The 21835-nt window shown below is 44.1% G+C and overlaps 1 protein-coding gene and 5 non-coding genes across 6 annotated transcripts; all 6 read right to left on the bottom strand.

The window, feature by feature from the left end:
- Nucleotides 1-7365: 7365 nt before the first annotated feature.
- On the bottom strand, nt 7366-7437 carry Trnae-cuc. Its single transcript has one exon. It is a non-coding gene; the product is annotated as a tRNA-Glu (tRNA).
- Nucleotides 7438-7690: 253 nt separating this feature from the next.
- Trnae-cuc lies at nt 7691-7762 on the bottom strand. The gene has a single exon. It is a non-coding gene; the product is annotated as a tRNA-Glu (tRNA).
- A 42-nt stretch (nt 7763-7804) lies between these two features.
- On the bottom strand, nt 7805-10640 carry LOC108102768 (DC-STAMP domain-containing protein 2). Its single transcript, XM_041817903.1, has 10 exons — nt 10099-10640; nt 9741-10051; nt 9428-9688; nt 8994-9373; nt 8772-8943; nt 8420-8722; nt 8237-8363; nt 8142-8204; nt 7959-8084; nt 7805-7900 (listed from the first exon to the last, which is right to left on the bottom strand). The coding sequence occupies exons 1-10, from the start codon at nt 10638-10640 to the stop codon at nt 7825-7827; spliced, it is 2361 nt and encodes a 786-aa protein (XP_041673837.1). The 3' UTR covers nt 7805-7824.
- A 153-nt stretch (nt 10641-10793) lies between these two features.
- Nucleotides 10794-10865, bottom strand: Trnae-cuc. The gene has a single exon. It is a non-coding gene; the product is annotated as a tRNA-Glu (tRNA).
- Nucleotides 10866-11053: 188 nt separating this feature from the next.
- Trnae-cuc lies at nt 11054-11125 on the bottom strand. The gene has a single exon. It is a non-coding gene; the product is annotated as a tRNA-Glu (tRNA).
- A 136-nt stretch (nt 11126-11261) lies between these two features.
- Trnae-cuc lies at nt 11262-11333 on the bottom strand. Its single transcript has one exon. It is a non-coding gene; the product is annotated as a tRNA-Glu (tRNA).
- Nucleotides 11334-21835: the final 10502 nt, after the last annotated feature.

Below are 21835 nucleotides of genomic sequence, written 5' to 3'. Positions count from 1 at the left end.
CATTGTTTTTCCCTTTCCACGCCAGACAAAGCGAAACAAATTGCCCAACTTTAGTCGCCGTTTCTGCTGCTGCTTTTCGCGCTTTAACACTTTTTTGAATGGGCCGCGGAGGGGTTTGTAAAATTGATGATGGACCCTGAGTTATGGCCCTGGCTTGGTGACGACAGCAGCTGCTGCTGCTGCTGCTGCTTCTGCTGGGAAAACAAGAAGTGTGGGGTGGGGAGAGTGGCAGAGCGGAGCTGTATGACCACCCAGCAGCCAGAAGAAACCCCAGAAAATGATTGAAGAAAATACATTTTAATTACGGCGCTCGAAAAGTGATGAAAATTGCCCGCAGAGCGGAGGGCGGGGAGGAAAAACAAAATGCGTTAATCAATAAATTGCCGCTCAGTGCAGCGATTTTCCCCACTACCCCCTCTCCCCCTTGAAATGAAATGCATCCAACGGTGCGTATGAAATTGAAAATCAAGCAACGCAGCGGCAGAGGAACCACCAGAAACCAACGGAGTGGAGCTTGGAACACTCATGGCTCACAGAGACCACACGAATGGCGCCCCCATATGGAGAGAGACCCTCCTCTCGAAGAAGGTTGAGGGCAGCGCTTTGATTTATCACTCACTGGGTAACTTGGAGTCGAGCCGATCTGTCTGCCCCTTTCGGGCAAGGCATCACTCACTTGTTGGCCAGAGGTTGTTACACTGTCAATAAAGATGTGAAAAAGATTTAAGATGGGAAACACTTTGTACTTAAAACACAAAACTAGTTAATAAATAAACAGATAGATGATAGATGATAATCTAAAAGGGTAATCAACTTATTTCTCGAGCAATCTCCTACATTTTCTCCCTGTGTATTAACTGCGGCTCTGATTGATGCCCCCACACATGCACTGGGATGAAAAAGAGAGAGACCCACACATGGCCACACCCAGAGACCAGACGCCGGCCTTCTCGATCACCTTCGCCGTTGCCTTGGACTTGGACCTGGAGTTGGCAGCAGTGGACTCCGTTCGGGTATCGCTTATGGCCTTTGCCACGGTCATGGCCCGTTAATTGAAATATGTTTTGGCCGGAGATCAAAGGGATCGCAAGTGGCGTTCGGGCGATGATGATGATTTGATTAATTCGAATGGGAATGGCTCTTCTGCGATGCAGTCGATAATGCAGCGATGATGGGTTCGATTCGGAACTAATTAAAACATTTAAAATAAAACAAAAAACGAAACTCTGAACGTCTGAACGTCTGTCTAGCTGGGTGTGAGTGTGGTGATGGGGCTGTTGGAAATACGTGGAAAATAAAACATTAAACAATCATAAAAATAAATACATTTTCCCACACAGTTTTTGTTGTTGTTGTTGTTGTTGGGGCAGCAGAAGCAGTAACAACAACAACAAAAACAAATAATAATAAAAACGAGAAGCAGTCGAGAAACTTTTGTACTACATGGAAATGTCATTCGCATAACAACAAAAGACAACGAACCATGATGATGTTGATGATGATGATGGCAACGAAAACAACAACAATGGCCAACAAACAACAACGAAACAACGCACAAAGTTTCCAATTCTCCACTGTTAACCCCTTGGTGCCCCAGTTTGCGGCAAAGTTGGTGGCACCTTTGTGGGGCCTGCCGAGATAACAGCCAACAAAATGTTTGATGTACTTGAAAGTTAATGTTTTGTGGTGTCAACTTTGGCCGGGCTTGGGTAGGGTTTGGTCTGGTCTGAGCTTTGGTTTTTCGGTTGGGCTTTTGCCATGGAGAGCGGCCTTTAATGGTCGGGGATTTTCTCTAATTTGGCTCGACAAAATTAGCCTTTATTTTTTGGCCCTATGGCTGTTTGGCTAATCGCAAGCGCTGAAGTTTGACCTTTCACACGCTCCCAGATCGTCAGCCTCGAACCCCCCCACCACCACCACCCCTCCGTACACACTTTTGCTTTCAAGGAATTACAACAAATTTAACAAGAGCCATCGCAAACGTTATCAAAAGAACTTTTGGCCGCCTCATTTCTGGGCCTTCGTACCTAAAAACTGAAACTGAAAAATTGTTTTCCCACGCAAATTAACACTTGACTTTGTTTTCATATTTGCACAAGATGACTTCATTTTCTTGGCCGCCTTTTCCAACCTCACTCCCCACCTCTCCTACTTCTTTAAATATTTTATTATTGTTGACTTTCCCCCGCCCCACTTCTCACCTCCCAAATTGTAAAAGAAACACAGAAATTCGTGTCTCATCTGCGTTTGCTGTAGATACTGTAGGTGTTCCACTGGCAGTGCGTCATTGTCTCGATTGTTAGGTGTTATTGGGTAATCTTCGCCGCTATTACACAGTCACTAACCATTGTGGATGAGCTGGCGCTTGGCTCTTCAGTGGGTCCAAAGTCTGAGGAAGAAGTTACTCACTTCGTAACTCGGATAACTCTTATGAAAGTACTTCCCAAATAATGATATATAAACATGATTCGCAATATCAAAAGTATGACCAAACTTCTTTCAAGAGTAAGAATAACCAACATTTCCCAGAAAAGTTCTCAAAAACCTCTCTCCGAAAAGCACAAAAACAAGTCAGGAAAGTAATTTTTCACCTCTGGTTTCCAGTAGTCGCCTTCAATAACCCAGCATAATCCGCATGTCCAGCTGGGCTTATGGCTGCTCTCCTGACAAGCAGATGGACAAAGGACATCCACATCCACATCCACAACCACTCACGGGAAATGGGGCGAAGCCAATACTGAGGGCAAACTTTTCCCAGCGCCCAATCAGGGCGAAAGCTGGAAAAGCGACCTGCACTCGGACATTTCACTTGCAATTGCAGGGAAGCACTCGAGGAAAATAAATTTAAACTCCTTGAGCAGAGGATTCACTCTGGCTAGGTTCATGTGTGTGTCCAAGGATCCGGAGCTCCGGAGACAATAAACTTGCTGCCACTGCAATTTCTCAGTTATTTGCTAGGGGGGGAAAAGCCGGAAAATGGGTGGGTGGGTAAATAGAAGGACTCTAAGATATGATGGGAGTGGATGACACTCGTGTCAGCCATAAGCAGCCAGGATCAACTTTTCCCGGCTGCTTGTGCTCAGCTTGCTGCTTTGGCCCGACTTGGAAAATGGGATTTGAAAGAGAGGAAAGCTTCGTCGGGATTTGTGCAGCAAATTAGCTTCATTAATGGATGACTTACTCCCAGAGGAGAAGGAGGCGAACGAACGAACCACTAGATTCTACTATTTTTGCATGCGATTCCTCCCAGCTGCAGTCGCTCAATCAGCGCTGAAATTTATTATGCTCCATAATCATTTGTCATCTTTCCATTTTTCCCATTTTCTCGTTTTCCCAAGCCCCCATCCATTTCCATTTGGCGCCCGCAGCGAGCGCATTAAAATTTTTCGCAACATTTTTCACGCATATTCAGCATCCGACATTCAGTGTTCCAGTGCTCAGTGCTCAGTATTCAGTGTATAGTATTCAGGACAAATGGAATGGCAACTGGAGCACGGGACACGCTCCATTTGAGCGGCCACTGCGATGGGATCCAGACCCAGTGCCCAGTACGGGTCATAAATATCCGGAATATTGTTAAGAATATAACAATTCTCCGCTCGCAGCACTAATGTCAGCTGCCATTTCCCTCTATCTCGCTGCGCTTTTCCCTTTCGACGCCGCTCTTGATACATTTTTATTGCGTTCGAGTGGCCGTTCGCCTCCTTTTTTATGGCTGTCCAATGAGGTCAGCACTGGTTCAGTCTGGCGACGCCCTCTGGCGGAACTTTGGATGAAACTGCAGCGTGTAATAAACCCGGTTTTTTATTTAAACGGAAGCTATATCATCTTACCTAGCATATGCTTGGGAATCTACTTCAATTTGCCTGAAATATTGGAAAATCTTCAGGCTTCTCAGCTGGAGTCTTCTCTACATTATGAATCTTTAAAGACTTTAATATCCTTACGATTTTCTTGTGAAAGTTTGTCAAAGGATATCCTTCTTGGCTCCCAGATCGCATCCATTTCGCGAAACCGACAAGGATTGGTTACCCCATTCCCGCCTTCTTAAATAATTCAATAAATTTGCACAGAATTTTCCAACAATGAAAACAAATTCCACTTTTTCGCTGCTTGCATTCTTTGGCATCGCCATAAGGGGAAAATCCATAATTCATGCATTCGCCAAATAAGAAAAGCGTCGGGAAAATGGAGAAAAAGAGCAGCAATGAAAACATTAACAAGCAGCAATAAAATATGAGCCAGCGAATGTAAATCGCTTTCCATAATTCATCGCATCGCATCGTGTTGACTCGACTCCGGGCTGGCTCTGCCCAGTTCTACGGCGTGGATTTCCCTGGAAGCGTCGTAAACCCATCGAAGGCTGGGCCCCTCGTAAAACTAATGAAATTTCAATTCGAATGACGCGACAACGTCTCCGACCTGAGCAGCCTCAAAATTCCACGAAATTTTCGCGCACTCGCCACGCCAACGAAATTCATAAATTTCCTTTGGACGAAGACCTGTCTCCCTCCTCTTTGATTTTCCCAGGACAATGTTGGGCAACGGAAGCAGGTCCGGTTTTTTCCTGGCTCCTCGATGGACTGGCAACGACAGGTGAATTTATGATGAAGTGAGTCGTCAGCATTATTCCACTCTCTCACCTCGGCCGATTTAATCCGAATCCTCGTCGTTTCCTAGGCAGGTCGCGTGTAAATTATGAAAACCGGCGATAAAAGCGAAAGTAATTCAAAATCTTCGACGTGTGCGAGGGTTTATCACCTGGAAAAGGGAGAGGAATAGGGGGAACTGGGGTCCCACACACACACACACACACTCACTCCTCCGATTTCTCAGATTTATATCGCTGGATTTATGATCCTGTTAGCGCCACTGCACTTGCTTATCTCATGTGTAGCATCGTGTATAGGAGAAATTCCTTGTTTACGACCTGCCGATAGAATGAGTAAATGCCTTTCCCCATTTTCACCTTTCATTACCTGGTTTTCACTTTCCTTTGTTGCCATTGTGGTTAGAAATAAAATAAGATTTCTATTATCAACTCTTAAGGCCTGCCATTTGGTCGGTCGAACTAAAAACCAACTCGTTTACGTTTCCAGTGACCTTTGGCCCTATTATACTAGCCCATAATCCCACTTTAAGTGTTATTTAGCAGCACTGCCAACTTTCTAATTGCAATTAAAGCCATTTTCCTGTGTCACTGCGACGCCATATTAATTCGAGCGGTCCGAAAACCGCAAATAAAAATGTCGCTTTTAATTTGTGTTTGCGTTCCCTTATGCATTTCGCTCAATTAAATTGCACTTGAACCTGTTAGAAGTGGAAGTGCCGTTGGTGGGGGGCGGAAACTGGCTGTGACACGCGATTCGGCGATCAAAAAAATTGCACTAACCCGTCCTTTAAAGAACCCGGACAGGACTCCACGGACAACATTAATTTGGCTTCGCATGTGCCCCCGCCTTTAAAGTTGTAATTAGGAATACTATCACCCCGTGGCGGGCACACCTTCCATTTGAAAAGTGTTTGCTCATTGAGTGGGCGTGGTCACTCTGTCCGTGGAGCTGCAATTACGAGGAGGACCTCCTTTCTCCTTTCTCCATTCTGCTCGTTGACTCGTTGCCTCGCGGAATGAAAAGATTCGCCGGCTTTTCGGGTTTTGTTGCACTGTGGCTTTTCTTTGCGGGATCTCCTTTGTTGGGAAAACTGCGAGCCAGATATCATTCCTAAATAGGACAGTGGAACAAGTAGCATGGCTAACTGTGAGGCTTATGAAGTAATATTACCTTAAGAAATTATTTAGATCATCTTTATGAAATGAAAGAGGAACATCGAGAAAGAAGTACATAAAGTAAAGCAAAGTAAAGTAAATTTCATCTTTTAATATTATTTTCCCCTGAATCCTCGCACTCTGAGCCACCGTAGAGTCTGCTCCTCTATGCAAATTCCGGTTACCCATTCTCGTTTTTCCGCTCTTTTTGTGGCTGGGAACGCTTTGTTCTCACCTCACAGCTCACACACATCTCATTGTTCCGTATCGGCGCTTTGTATCTTTAACAAAATTGCCAAACCGCAGGAAAAGCTGGAAAACAGAGGGCTGGGGGAGGAAAAGCCAACCGCGTGTAATGCGAGAACCTGTGCGTGATGAGAGGGGCCTGATTAAGCTCAGAATGTAACCGCAAAGGGGTTCGAGTGGGCAAGTCCAACTTCTAACCCCGCAATCGAAGCAGAAATACTCAATCGCTTAAATATTTACGCAAGACGGGAGTGTCTGCCATTTGCATTTAGCGAATTATTTTCTTGCAATTTTCCAGACAATTAGACAGAAGGGGAAAATGCAAATCCCCCAGGATTCAGATCCATTTCCTTCTGTCTCGCGCATGCAGTTGGGTTTGAAAGGCAAAGATACTTTTGTATCTTGGGCTTAAGTAGCTCCACAGAAGCCACTTTCCATAAAGGGAAACCCATTTCAATTGCAAGGAATTTGAAACCAGGGAAAGCAGCCAGACGTGTGGAAAACTTTTCGCCGAATTTTATATTTATCTGTCCTACTTCCGAGAGGGGCGGCGAGGAGGCGTGGCTGGGGAGCGTCCCCTTTTCCAAAAATAGGCGTTTTCATCGAACGGCAGTCGGCGTAGTCGTCGTCGTCGTCATCATCATAAAAAAACAAGGCGATGGCAAAAGTTTTTCAATTTTTGCTCCAACTTTTCCAGGCTGTCCCAACTCTCCACCCCAAGTCCTTGGTCCTCCGGTTGTGTAAACATTTGTAGTTTACTTTCAGTTGGCAGGCGGCTCGTAAAATCTGTCCGTTTCGCTTGAACTGGAACCGTTTTGAAACTGTCTCGTAACTCAGACCCGCAGGTTAGCCCATCGCCATCGCCATCCCCATCGCCATCACCCTCACCCGGGCCCAGAAAAAACACGGAACTTTAGGTTTGTTTTCCCAAAAAGGACCACCGATTGAATTAGAAAATTATGCTGAAAGTTATTTGGATTAAAGAAGGACCCTTGACCATTGAGTACGAGGAAATTAGGTAATGGGATAGAAAATTACTCATGAAGGTTGGGGAAAACTAAGCTGGGACTTAAGTGAATTTAGTTGAGAGCATAATAATAAGAAAACACAAGTTATACGTCGGCAAATTAAAAGAAAACTTTGGATAGCAAATAGATTTACAAACTTATTGGAATTCAATTAAATGCTTCAAAAGGGATAAACAAAAGAAAACACCAAATTACGAAGGACTTTTATTTAGAAGAAACTTTTAATCGAATGAGGCTATGTTTTTTTTTGGGTAGATATTTTAAGCACCTTTAAAAAAAAGGAAAGTGTAATAAAAAGTAAAAAAAAAAAATGTCCACAACTGCTTCCCATACCGGGAATTGAACCCGGGCCTTCCGGGTGAGAGCCGGATATCCTAACCACTAGACAATATGGGACTTGCGATTCGACGCGGCTAAATAGTGTATGTAAACATGACGATTCGTCGACTGTGCAAGCTAAGCGTTTTATTTATAGCGTTTGTTATTCAAAATGAATACCTTGACCTTGATAATATGAGTCGCTTATTTGTTTATTAGTCAACAGATGACTATAATTGAAGTTCAGAAATCTTTGTTAAAATATTAAAATCAGAAATGCTGTAAATAAAAAAAATATTTAATAACTTTATTTAAAAAAAGTCACCACATGTTCCCATACCGGGAATTGAACCCGGGCCTTCCGGGTGAGAGCCGGATATCCTAACCACTAGACAATATGGGATATGATAATGACGCAGCCAACTATAATTGTTATAGTTTCTCCAAAATTTTTTAAATAAAGCTCTACGCTTTTTTATCTCGCTGCTGGGTGTTAGTGTTTCCAAGACTGCAGTCAGCATCGGATTCGCTAGAAGAATTCCTAAAACAAGATGCAAAGATGAATATCTAATAAAATAATGAACATTAGTTTATGTTACCCAAGCTCAAATATATCAGTGTCGAATGGGACACTGCACAAAATACACACATTGTGACAGTCTTGGAAGCACATATTACAGTAGATTCCCCTGCAGGATGGCAAATCGCAGGGGTTATTATCATATCTGTTGAACGGGAAGGTTATTGAAATAACTTTTTATAACGTTTAATAAGTTACAAACTTTGTCAACGGTTTTTTGCAAATGGTGCAGCATTTGCAAAGAACAGATCCTCGACAACGACACCTGAAAGATTTTAGTTTTACGAAATGTTTTACAAATATGTTGGTGAACCAAACCATCTTAAGAGGGAATTAAGCCACGGAATGCATATTAAAAGCTGATTGTTGTTCTCAAATGCGTTTAATAGTCGTGCTTGCTGACATCTATCCTTAAACAAATTTTCTAAAATAAAACCATTAATTTTAAAATTAAGCATTATATCTCTAGTCATAGCTTACTTCTTTCCTTTAAGATGATGTAGTGCAACTTGCGAGCTCTTCGCTTTGAATTCTGTGGATAAAAGTAGACCATGATGCGGTGTCTTTGACGGAGTCCATATGGCTCCCAAAAGACCATAAACCAGGCCAGCAGATATAGCAATAAGATCCATATATATCGGAGATATTTTGGCTTCCCTGGAACTGGTAGGCATCTTTGGGTATTAATCTTAAAGGTTTTTGGCTCAAAAGCATGAACGAGATCTCGTAGGATGTCACCTATTATACCGCCGCCTTTAATAACAATCTTTTCGTAAGCAGAAGCTGTAAAATTCATATTTAAAATAAATAATTATCTGCGATTTAACCTTACATTGAAGATCAGTTGAGACCATTTGTCCATGACTGGACATTAAAGTAAGCATACTATAGAGACTGTAGTCCACATAGCAAATACAGAAAAGCTGGATTCCCGTGATCATCAGAAACATCCACGAACGACATATAGTACTGTACTCTCTGGGTAGAAGCCTCCTGGAACTTAGCTGAAAATTCCTATTAGCAATTTATTTTTTAATATCAATTCGGACTATACCTTCACATATTCATTTTCTTCACAGCTGCTCAAGGGCAAGGCCCGAGCTCCCATAACCTCATAGTAATCATCATCATAGTTCTCTAGATCTTTTGTTATATAGATATTCTCAAAGCTGTCACCTGCCAAGTAGCGGAACCAGAAGTACAGCGATTGAAGGATCACAGTCAGCAGGAGTACAAAGATAATCAAATCAAGCCACAGAAAGACAATCAAGAACTTTCGTCTCTGCAACTCAAAGTGTTTACCTATATCCTGATCGTCGTTTACAAGATCTTTGTTGGTGGTTAGAGAACTTGATGAATTCAATTTCGAAGTGTGATCAAAACTAATGGTGGTTATAAAAATGAACCTGATTTTTATGAAGCATAAATGCAAGCCTGTAAGATATTCAAAGTTCTAGTTGGATAGTAAAAAATAACTTAAAAACGCACGTTGGAATATTTCCTCAATGATCATCTGGGACCATTGAAGATTATCATCGAAAAAGCTTTTCACGCCCTTTAGACTATCACAGAACCAAGCGAATCGTTGTTGATTGCAACAATTTTTAGTTTCCTTGCGGAATTCACTTTTGCACTGAGAAATACTCAGGTTCCCTGCCTTCAAGCAGCGATTGTAGGGAGTCCCCATCTTGACGTCAAAGTGATCCCGTTGCAAGGTCAACCAACTAGTGCAGGTGTTATATGTGGCATCTGCAGGTGACAGGATTCCTTAAGCTGAATCTATACTTACTAACATACTAACGTATTTGGGCTATGGGTCCCTCTAGGCTCATTAAAAGCCTGTCTAACTTATCCATGAGCCTGCGAGCGTCAGACAAAGTGGATTGAAAAGCTTCTTCCACCGATCGAGAAGGATCATATATAATACGTTGCATGAGCCTCAGTGCCTGTTTCAGAACATTTTGTCCGCAGGATGCAGAGTTCGCCATGATGCATATGTTGTGGATTATATTTTTAACAGGTCCCAGACACGCCACCAAGAAAGCTAGAGCTATAATCACTGCCCGAAATTGATAGCTTGCTAGGCTTGCAAGGCATAGGGCTGCAATGCACCTGGAAGAGGAGTCTATTATCAAGGACCTTTGACTAAATAAACCCACCTTGCTGGACGTCTCTGAACTAATATGATCAACAGAAGAAAAAACAAGACAATGAAAACCCATTTTCCATTTAGATCGCGGCATGCTTTTTCTGGATGTCTGTAATACCAGATCAAGACCATTAATAAACCGACAACATATCCTGCGATCACATAAGGCAAGGACTTGTCTGTGCACTTCGAACGGAATATGCGGCTACGTTCTGCAGGATCACAATCTTGGTCAGGATCCTTTGGATCGTCCGGTGGATTTAAGGGATATATGGGAGCATCTCCTTCGGGACTGCCTTCTCTGTATTCTTTAGACTCTGATTGATCATGATTCGAATTATTGTTAAGATAACTTTTCGTAGTTTCTTTGGTGTTAATATAACATTTCCTGTATGAGTTCTCAACTCTTCTGCCAGTCTGGAGAGCTGTTCGATCCTCATATATAACATCCTCATCGTCTTCATCCTGATAAAATATGGCATTTCGGCGGTGTCTATCACGTGTTTCAGCTCTTCTATACACGTGATCGGTTAAATTGCTCGACTTTTCCATACTTAGTAGAAAATAGTTTTATCTGAGGTATAAATTTACGTTTCCAGTTGAATAGGCGACAATTAAGTCGGAGAAAGACGATGAGAGTCGATGAAAACTCAACATTTTTCTCAAAAAAGATTTCATTTATTTAAAAAATAGAATCAACCATACTTCCCATACCGGGAATTGAACCCGGGCCTTCCGGGTGAGAGCCGGATATCCTAACCACTAGACAATATGGGACTTAATGTCCTTTGATGAGCAGTGTTAGATAACGACTAAGAGAATTCCAATTTTTTTAAACAAATATAAATAAACAATCTTAATAGACAATATCCTTTACTTAATTGATTTTTGAATAATTTTATTTTAATGTGCTCTCTTATTTTGTTATTAGTGCGCACAAAAAGGAAAATTCATCTCGACCATATTTCCCATACCGGGAATTGAACCCGGGCCTTCCGGGTGAGAGCCGGATATCCTAACCACTAGACAATATGGGACTTGTGATCCACAGCTAGGTAGTGTTGGATAACGATTAGGTATTTTGGATAGTTCGTTTAAATTTTAAAATATCCTGGTACTTATTAATTAAACTACTATTTAATAGCCCCAATTACAAAAAGAATATCACCATAGTTCCCATACCGGGAATTGAACCCGGGCCTTCCGGGTGAGAGCCGGATATCCTAACCACTAGACAATATGGGATGTGATCCGCTGGGCAGCAGAGTTTATATACGAGCTTTCTTGAAAACTTAAGAAAATCTTCGATCTGGGTTAATTTTTTTGTTCTTATTGCATCCGTCCGTCAGCATTCAATATTAAATCACTTCCTGGCGGGGGACCCACGCAGCTTTTCAGATTTACTGTAATGAGGGGTCAACTTCATATAACCTTTTTCGGAATTAATTAAAAGCCATTCAACACTCGGACTGGCAGTTGCATTCGCCGATGCCCACGGCTCGACGGACTCCAGTGGCTGGGAATGAGGCACATAATCATCAATTATCATCAATTACCGCAAACAAATAAATATTCTTAATTTATTGTGTTTTCGGATCGGGCTTGGCCGCCCACAATGGCAACAGGCGGCGGCGAATGCAGACGAAAAATCGCTACGAAAAAATATTAAAAATAAATTTCCAACCCGAAACAACAAACACACAAATTTCGGAGGAGCAGAGCAGACAGCTGGGGATGTGGGGGCAATGGGCTGCTCGTTGGATACTGCGGTATTGAGATTGATGTCCATAAATTAATCCCTCGCCGCTCCGTCTCCTTTCATTGTATCTTTTTAGTCAGTCTGGGTGTCGTGCGATAAATTTCATAGATGCATTTGGTAATTTCAATTTGTTTTAATGTGTCGCCTCTATTCTATATATAAAGCACATATAGCACATATAATTTGAGGTTTATTGGCCGTGTCGTGGCTTTGCCTAGCTATTTTCGTCTGGCCTCGTGGGATGTTCCGAGGCATCAGCCATCAGCAATTGTCGCTGCTTATCAGAGGGTGATATAGGATATAGGATATAGGATATAGTTTATAGGTTACAGAAGACCCTGAGCTTTTGAAGTTATCCAAAGGCGGAAATGTATCGAGTGTGATCTATAAGCTGTTTATAAGTTTCTGATAAGTGCACCTCTTTTTGTAATATTAATCAGAGAAGATAAAACCCCCCTGAATGTTCAAAATCCATACATCTTTTTGTGATATTTTTCAACACGTGTTGACACAATAGGATCGCCTTACAGCCAAACACTCTATAAATCAATTTCCGCCTTTGGCATGTCTTTTATGCTGGACAAACATTTTCCGAATTTCCGCCCAAGGGATTTTAGGGAGCTTATGACCCGTGGCGCCATCGTTCGTTTGAAGGGATTAGAGGATAGGGCTTTCCATCATAATTAATAAACTGTCGCTAGCCGTATTTATTTGTATCTGGCCGGGATGTGTCGTGTTTTACTTCCACATAAATTTGGGGCTGCCACATGTAGCAGTCGTAAAGTAGCGTTATTTCGGTTCTGTCATCAGCGTGGATCTCACCTGAGCCGGCCGGTAATCGCCGTTTAGAGCTGGCTTCCTCTCCACTTGGGTGTCCGAAATTTGTCGCGCGATGGGGGAAATTTCGTTTGAATGGTTTCCGCAATGAAGCGGCAGAAGTGACAGCCAAGCCATGGAGTTATTACTCTTGGACTTGCAGCATTTCCCCGAAAACGCGGCCCATAAAGTGCGGGAAAATCATAGCCAGCAGCCAGTAGCCAGCCAGCCAGCCAGCCAAATGGGGAGCTGCAGCAATATTGCCCAATCTTTTCACGTTTTGAGAACTTCCTACCGAATGCCCCACAACCTCCGACTCGGACTTCATTTCTTTTCATTAGCCGCCCGCAACGCCGGCCATCTACGGTCGGACCAGGTCATAAAACGTAACTGGTTACTCCGCGTAACTCCGGGTATGGCACACAACTCACTTGATTACTTGCCCGCTGGCCAGGTCTTTACTATGTAATATATGTGTTACTGGCACAGACGGACAGCGGCACTTTATTAATGAAAAGCGCAAAGTTCTTTCTATTTTCCCAGCCCTTTTACGTGCGTTGTAGAGTCGGAGGTTGGAGCTGTAGCCAGTGTGTGTGTGGCCTGCATCGAGGTCAGCCGGAGATTTGTTAACCGAAAGTGAGCGGTTTCTGCAACGGGTCAGATGAAATGGCCAGAAGACTGGACACGACCGTCAGACGCGATTATGAGGAAAGTTAGACTGCGAAAAGGTCGGCAATTAGAGAGTGTTTTTTTTATTCTTTTAAACGGTGTTTTTTAGCAGGTAAAGAAGGGGAAAGCTAGCAAAAGATAGTTAGTACTTTTTTTAACATGGGAAAGAATCTCATTAGGAAGTTACAGATTAGTAGGTAGGATGATCTCACGTAGGACAATTCCTGGAAAAACATTGCCAAGTGAAAGTTCTTTGATTCAAAGGTTAAAATTCAAAGACCATAAACTATGTTCTACTGTATGATGTTTTGCTATCATCCATGCCATTATGCCCTATTAGTATCTCAACTCCAAACACCTAATATATCCCATTCTAAGTCAGATTCCTAAGACAGCAATGTTTGTGGTAAACTCACAGCTAAGAATTATCCATAAAACTCTGCAGAAATCATAAAAGAACTCACGCCGATCTCCTCCCGGGCTGAAAACTGGAACCCCTGCATGGGGTCAGTGCAGTCAGACTAGGAACTGTAATCCAAAATACCCAATGGATCCGAAATAAGTGGATCCATTGCTGGAGATTACTTCGAGACACCCACCAGCGAGGGAATTTCTGGTTGGATCTCTTGCCTTTGTTTGCTGGGACTCATTCTGTGTTTTTTCTGTGTTTTATGCCCCAACTGACAAGTCGTTGGCATCTCTGGCGCATGTTAATTATGCCAGCGGACTACCTATGTATGCCCCTCCTCGGACTCCCCTCCCTTCCTCCAAAGCCCAAGATGTGGGCCGTGGCCACGGCGAAAGACCTTGACTCTCGCCAAGATCTTGATACGATTTATACAATTTTTGATTCATGGCGTCTCCGCTGTCGCCTGGTCGCTATCTTTGGCGACTCGCGAACCGAATTCATTTCGTAGGCAGGGCGTGTTGCCATATTTGTCGACGCGAGAATTTCAAATTTCGAGTTCGAAATTTTGAATTCAATCAGCAATTTGCATAAATTTGCAGTCGCGCAAAAAGAAGCTGCTTAGGCCCTAAAAGGCAGGATTAGCCGCCCGCCCACGGAATCCCCTCCCACCCAATAAAGGCAGAAAAAAAACTTAAGACGCCGTTATGGGCCGCTGACCCAAAGTGTGGCGGCTAATGGGACAGCCAAGTGACAAACTGGCCAAGAAACACTGTTAGGTGTGGGCCGCTGATTGACTGAGTGATTGACTGACTGAGTGACTGACTGACTGGTGGACTAAATAGGGTCTAGCCCCCTCCTCCCATCTCCCTCCGCCCATCTTATCAGACTGGTCCAAACATTGGCAAATTGTTTCGGTTTTGGCTTTTGTCGCACGGGCCACCAAAATAGATTGGCCAAATGGGGGAGGTGGCCAGATCGCATCTGTCTGCGATATCGTACGATTTTGTATATATAAAACAAGATCTATATTTTAGTTTAGGCGATGAGACAGCCCGAATACTCTGCAGAAAGTGATTGCTGATTAATGAGAAAGCGGTCTTTGAGTGGCTAAAAACCTCGTTAATAACATTTATTAAATCGCAAATTCATTTAATTTTCTTTGTAATTTAATGGCAGTTTTTTCTGTTTAAGTTTTGCATCTCTATTAGCAGTTAATCATATTTTATGAGCTGCATTTATTAGCATTTTATAATCAAACTTAATTAGGCTTTGATTATTTCAGAGATGAGAATTAAAACAGCTCTCCATATCTCTCAGCCCAGTTAGTTTATATTAACATAGTTTTGGGATAGCTTCTAACCAAAATAGGATAATCCTAAGATCTAGTATACCCCCCAGGACCAGGGTGTCCCTATAAATATCGTTCTACTGCCACTGCCGTAGCTTTATTTCTGATTCTATTTCTGGCTGATTCATTCTCGTCTGAGATTCTCGTTCAGTGGGCTGATCGTCGCCTGTTCGCGGTGGCTGCTAAATTTAAATGCCCAAACATCCATAACGACATTCATGAGGATCGGCTGGGTGCACCACCTTCCTCCTCCCCAGCTCCCCAGCTTCCCAGCTTTCCCCTTTCGCAATTTTCACGATTCTCAGAATTTATTCGAATTAATTTCCCAGCATTAGTTTTTAATGCGTCGACGCTAGAATTAAAGCCATCGTAAAGCTGACAAATATTTTACGGCGAATGCTAGTGTGAAAAAAGCGCGACAAATTAATGAATTTATGGGACACTTTAGGGGGTCTCTCCGCATTATGGCCACCTGTCTGGTCTGGTCTGGTCTGGTTGGGGGAAAACCAAGCTCCCCTCGTGCTTCTTTCTTTTGGATTTAAATCGTTTCGAGTGTCGCCAGGCGCCAATTGGTCACCCCATTCGGACGTTTGCGTGGGCGACTCTCAATTCGTTTTCCGAGCCAAAACCCAAAAAAAAAAAAAAAGGGGAAAATGAAAACTCAAAGAGCTGCCGCGCGTTATTCAGAAAATTCCGAAAACAAAGAACGAATGTTTCCTTGGAATTCGGTTTATTTTCGAGCAGATGAAAGCGATTCGCAAAGTGTTTTGTTTGTTGTCACACATCGAGTGCATGATAGGGAGTAGGAAAACCCAGGGTGTTGCCGGTACAGTGGTCCCTGCCCACGTGCGCCTGCACTCGCGCATTCCTCGACTCCAACGAAGAAGACGCAGGCTAAGACATCCTGGGAAACTGTGTGGGCGACCTCGGAGGTGTGTGTAGGATCTCTACAGCTCTGGAGTTCTGTAGCTCTGGATCTCTGAGCTCAGCCAGATCAACTAAATCAAATCGAGAACCGGCCCGACCTGAACACCGGCCAGAACTTGTTCTCCGCCAGGCGCCGATTTAGCCGGGCCTGTCGCCGTCTGATCTGTGGGTCTTTATTCCTTATTGGCCATCCTATTAACCGACTAACTGAATTAGCATGTTATATAAGTTATAGAGCAAAAAAAAAACATGGAAGTTATCAACTTTTCAAATACCTTTCTTCATATTTCTGCCAGTGAATCGATTTTCTCGTACTAAACTTTATTTAGCCACCCCAATCTTAGCCATATTTTCATGTGTTAATTTTGCCGTCTCAATATTGCTGCTGTTGTTGACCGCACGCGTTTCCATAAACAAAACACCAAAAACTTGAGGCAAGCCAAACCAAAAACCAAACAAACAAAATGCAGTATACAACGAACGCGTGGCAGCCTCAAGTTTCTCAGAAACAGGTGCGGTTTTATGGGGATAACGAGGGGTTAATTTAAACATTATAAAATCGAGAACTGATTAACTTGGAAGTGTAGTGAAGTTACCAAAGATAGAGAGTTGCCTGGACTAAGATCTTTTATATTGACTTCTATAACTTCCTGTTCCCTGATTAGGACTAATATCACTCCACTCCGCTCCTGTTTTTGGCACCGTCTTCTGGGCGATGCTGCACCTCCTAGCGGAGGTCGTCTATTTGTTTTCCAAACAAGCCTCTTTCGCAGACTGGCAGGCGGGCAGATGCAGCTCCAGCTCCAGCTCATCTCCTTTCCTCTCCCCTCTCCTTTCCCAGCAGTTCAAGTGCGTTCAATTTTCAATAAATCCATAAAATGTTGCCTCGCTCCCCGCTCTCCGCTCCCCACAACCAGATAAACCACAGCAGCCCCAGCTCGCCTTGCTGCCTTCTCCTCGCCAGAGTTACTCGGATGTCTGGGCCGGTCCATGGCTGCATTTTTGTTTTGGTCTGTGCGGAGTAAACAATGCACCAGCAGCAGTCCAGCTGGAGGAGCAGTCGGAGGGGGAGAAGAGACTGTGGATCCCCACCACATGCCAGATGAGTCATGGAACTGTGGAAGTAAAAGCTAAAGTGGCGGGGTTTTTGTGCTAAAAGAGCTGAGGAAAGTTAACTTATTTGAAATACTTTATATTTTATATTTATTAATTTTCTGTTTTACAAGTTTGATGACAGCCAAAGGGTTATCTTTCACTACCCTTTAAGTATCCTTATCCTTAATAATAAAGCTCATATAATAAGCAACCATTTTAAGAACTTAAGTATTTACTATTAGTACCCACTGTACCCCTGCCAAGTTTGTCTTGCCAGTCGGAAGTTTGTGAAGTTTCCACTGTCTATTCGCAGACATCTTCCCCCTGCCCCGCAGTCCGGACTGCTGAAGTCCATCGAAGATGTGGATATTCCGCATCTGTTGATGCTGCGGTCCCTGGGCAGCGTCATCTGCAACTCATCATTTTCTGAAATATTGCTCTTTTGCATACCTGAAGCCTGAAGTTTTCCTTTTTTGAGGGGTTAACAGAACTTAATTCCGAGCGATCAGACGGAGAAGGAGGAGACGCTGAGAGGATTTCAATCAACTGGCGGACGCCACCGCAGACATAATTTATTGCCACTTTTCGCATCGATTTTCATTTCTTGCATTGATGTTTTCCTTAAGTGTTTCCTCTCCTCCCTCCCAAGGAGCCGATAACGCAGGGCGGAGCTAATTGATTGCGAGATGCTCCAGGAATCGGGATGGGAACTGCTCACCTCGCCGGGCGAAAGTTAATTGGCCTGGTCCAGACACTCGGCCATGGAACGCAAACACAGGTACTTGCCAGCCACTTAAGTGCGCTTAATTAATGCAAACCGAATCCCAATTGCAATGCCAGCAGATTCCGGGTCGCATTAGATGCGCATCGGGGGTAACAAGCGCGTCGCCTGTTCTTGGCCAGAATCTCTGGGCCAGCAAACCACTTAATCGAGCTGGCGGAGGGGGCGGCCAAGTGTTGTGCAATTCCCGCCTGTTTTTCCAGCCTTCGAACTGGGAAATTCTCTTACTTAGGGAGTAGTGTGTTTTGTGGAAAAAGTAGAGACTTTTCTTCTGATATGAACATTAAATTTTTGTGGAAAAACTTAAATGATTTTCATTGATGGAGAATAGATGAGATACCCATGCCATATATCTCACAAAGAGCATTAAGCCTTCGACTTGAGCCAAGAATTTTCCTGCGTGGGATGTTGTTTTCTGGCTGTTGAATGTTTAGCGGTGGTTGTCAAGTGACATCGTCACTGACTTTTGGTGGGCAAAGTGGGCGCAGGCGTCGGAGGAGTCGCCAGTCTGGATTATCCTTTGTTGGGCATCGACAACTCCGCCACGCAAGGAGCATGGAACATGGAACCACTTCGTGTTGGATTTCTTGTTTCTACTCCACCCGCACTGAGCCACGCACTTTTTTCACTCGCCCAGCTTAATTGCGAGGTGTTCAAGTGAACTCTGATTGCTGCTCCTCCAACTCCTCCAGCTCCTCCAGATTCCTCTCCAGCTTTTTCGATGGCGTTAATTGGGCAGCCCGAGCAGCAGCCGGCGAAACATTTGCTGCCACTTTGATGCCCTGCCGATGATACTCCGGCGAACTGCGACTTCAACAAGCTGCAGTCCCGAAAATTTGCATTTCAAGCAGCCCGCGATTTATGGCCCAGTCCGATGGATAGAGGGGTAGGGAGATGCTGTGACGAATCCAATTATGAGGCGCGCCAGCTGGAGGATCCGGGAAGTGGGAGGGGGCACTGCGGGCCCTGACGGGTGCCATGTGCCTGATGCGATAATGCGCCATCAAATGGCCATAAATAAAGCGCACAAAGCGGATTAAGCGTTTTGTTAACAGATTTATATTGAGCTGAATTATGAGCCGGCGGCGGGTTGAGATTTAATGAGTCCCTCTTCGGGAGATGCCAATGAGATTGGGATTAGGGTCCCTGGTCCCTGGGATGTGGGGTGGATTCTTAGAGGGAAAGTCTTTCAAGAAGAGCCCCTTCTCTCTCCTTGGCAAAATCTTTAATAAGAAGTTCGGCAGATAGCAAGAGCAATGGCCGAGCTTTCTCTTCATAACTCATATGAATGTAAATTAGATTTAGTATTTATCTGCAAACATTCCCAGGAACTTAACACAAATGAACAAAAATAAAATAGATTCCCATGTGTTTTACTTCTCAGGCTGCCAGTATGGAATCCCTGCCAGAGTTCCTGTCACTTGCACTCCGATTTGGTCGTTTCCATAGTTACTGGAGCTTTGCATTCCGGGCCGGAGGAGAATATGAATTAGAATCGATGGCAAATGCCAAGCGAGACTTTATGCAGATACTTTTGATAAATTCATGAGACCTTCGGATGGCAAACAAAGTGAATGAACACCGAAAGTTGCAACACAGTTTTGCTGAACGAATGCCAAAAAATATTTATGCTGCAAATTCGAGCTGTTATCGATTCGGGGACATGCATATTGCATTTGTTTCTGCTTTTTCCGTTTTCCCACCCTTTTTGTTTATCGAATTTAAGTGCTCCCCAAAGGGGCTGTGTCATTCTGGGATGTGTTTGTCTATGCTTTCGGAGGGGGGGACAGGAAGATGGAGTCCCTGGCCAGAAATTACAGCCACCGAAAAGCAAGGCGGCCCACAAAAAAGCACCAAAAACGAAGCACATAAAAAACTGAGCTCCAAATTGCCCCCGAGGGCAGGCAATGGCAAATTGAGGCTGCCGCTGAAGAAGCCGCCTCACCTGGCCGACGGTACCTGGTGGGATCATCCTCCTCATCAGTCGATCGACGACGAGTGGCAGCCTCGTGCTGAGCCTCAGAGCCTCCAAAGGGACGTCGGCATTTGGGCTGAGCGTCGAATTAAGCAAATTATGGTGGGCCCCAATGATCGATCCGAAATGCGGCCCCCTCTCCACCGCCGCCCCTGACCCCACGGCAGATGCTGCAATTTGCCTTAATGCCCAGGATTATGTTGCAAGTTCGAACTTCGCAGCGGCTGCGAAAGCTGCAAACTGTTGACTCTTTTTTTGCGGTGTCCACTCAAATTGGCGCATGTAAATTTTTGCGTCTGCAAAAGTCGCTGACCCATTGGGTCAGGCATATGGGCTGGCAAGTGGAGTTGGTTTGGCATGTTTATAAGTTTGTTAAATCTTAAATATTATATCTTATTTAGTCAAAGATTATTTAAGATTTGTTCAAGGAATAAGTTGTACTTCTAAGGGAAATCACTCACAAAACCTATAAGTAACTAACTTTGCTATCCATGATCCTGTGTAGGGAATCCCTTGACCAACTTCCTCTAGACTCATACCTCGATACCCATCATCCGTTCCTGCTGCTGGTGCTCTGACTCCTCCCAGTGCTCCTTATTTCGCCTGACGCTGACATTTGTGTGTGCGCTAAAATATATTTTTTGAATGCAGATTTTTCACTTAAAATTATTTCAATTACGCCAAGTGCAGGCCAAGGAGCCAAGCATCCAGGCAGCCAGTCAGCCCAGTCAGCCCAGCCAGCCAAGGAGGATTGCGACTTGGCTTTTTTGTCGACTTGTCCTCTTCCCCGAATGGCAGCTGCTGCAGTTCAGTTGTCGCTTTCGGAACTTCAGCTGCAAGTAGATTAAATGCCACAACCGCAAACAGACAAACTTGGTCAATTATTTTCAACGGCGGACACAAATTATTGATGCAGGCCCATCCCGACCCGCCTCCTGCCTTCTGCCTCCTGCCAGGAGTTTTAAAAGCTACCCGGACCAAACCGCATCATCAATCTGAGGGAGACTCGGTCGACGACGTCGTCTCTCCCCGAGTGAGAGAAACGGAGACAATGGACCCACTGCCCTGCCTCCCGCCTTTCTCGCAAAAGGTCTTCATTAAATTAGTGAAATGAGCAAGTCGTCGAGGATTCAGCTGCAACTCAACTGAAGGAGGCGCACTCTGAGAAATTAGGCATCGCATAACGTTGGAAGTGCACTTTCCAACTTACAGATTGATACCTGAAGAAGACAATCTTTAAGTTCGCCTTATAAGTTCTTTAAAATTTCTCTCACTGCACCTCTGAACCTCTTAAGAGGTTGTTTCATTGAGGAACCTCCGAAGGTTCGCATCTGCGAGCAGCCGCAGTTAATGTCACAAATATTTGTTGTCAACTGTCAATTGAGTTGGAGGCAGTACGAGGCCCGATTCCAGGCGATTGGAAGCGAGGCAACTGGTGACGACTTAACGAGATCCCCTTTGCTCCTTCACGATCACAGATCCCTCCACTTCGATCTGCGATTGAGGAATCGCAAATGGCTTGCTAAATTGGCTCAGCCGGCTGGGTGGGTCGAATGTTCGATTGAACCATCAATGTCTCATCAAAATGCACTCGGATTTGGGTGGTGCTGTGGCTAGCAGTCGGCGGGCAAGGGAGTCGGGGCCAAAACGAATGTGGCTTGCAGCTATTGAATTACCAACACATCCAGTACAAGTTTACAATTTCATTTTCGGGCAATGCGAAATCCAAAACCGAAAATAATAGAGTTCCCCCCGGAGTTTCGACCCCTCTCTTTTTGGCCATGGCTAATGGGGCCAATGAGGCAATGGTAGAACCAAAGCTGATGGCTAATTTCTGTTTTTGTTTGTTATTAATTTCTGGCTCGGCCTCCCTCAGTGTTGGCTTATTGATTGCAGCTGTTTCAGCCGTTTGTGGTGCTAGCCTGGGTCGCAGTTTTGGCGCAGTTTTTCCCTCAGATTGGAAGGGAA

This window comes from Drosophila eugracilis, unplaced genomic scaffold (genome assembly GCF_018153835.1).
Source record: "Drosophila eugracilis isolate 14026-0451.02 unplaced genomic scaffold, ASM1815383v1 contig_2088, whole genome shotgun sequence".
NCBI classification, from domain to species: Eukaryota; Metazoa; Arthropoda; class Insecta; order Diptera; family Drosophilidae; genus Drosophila; species Drosophila eugracilis.
This window is presented reverse-complemented; position numbering and strand designations above follow the sequence as displayed.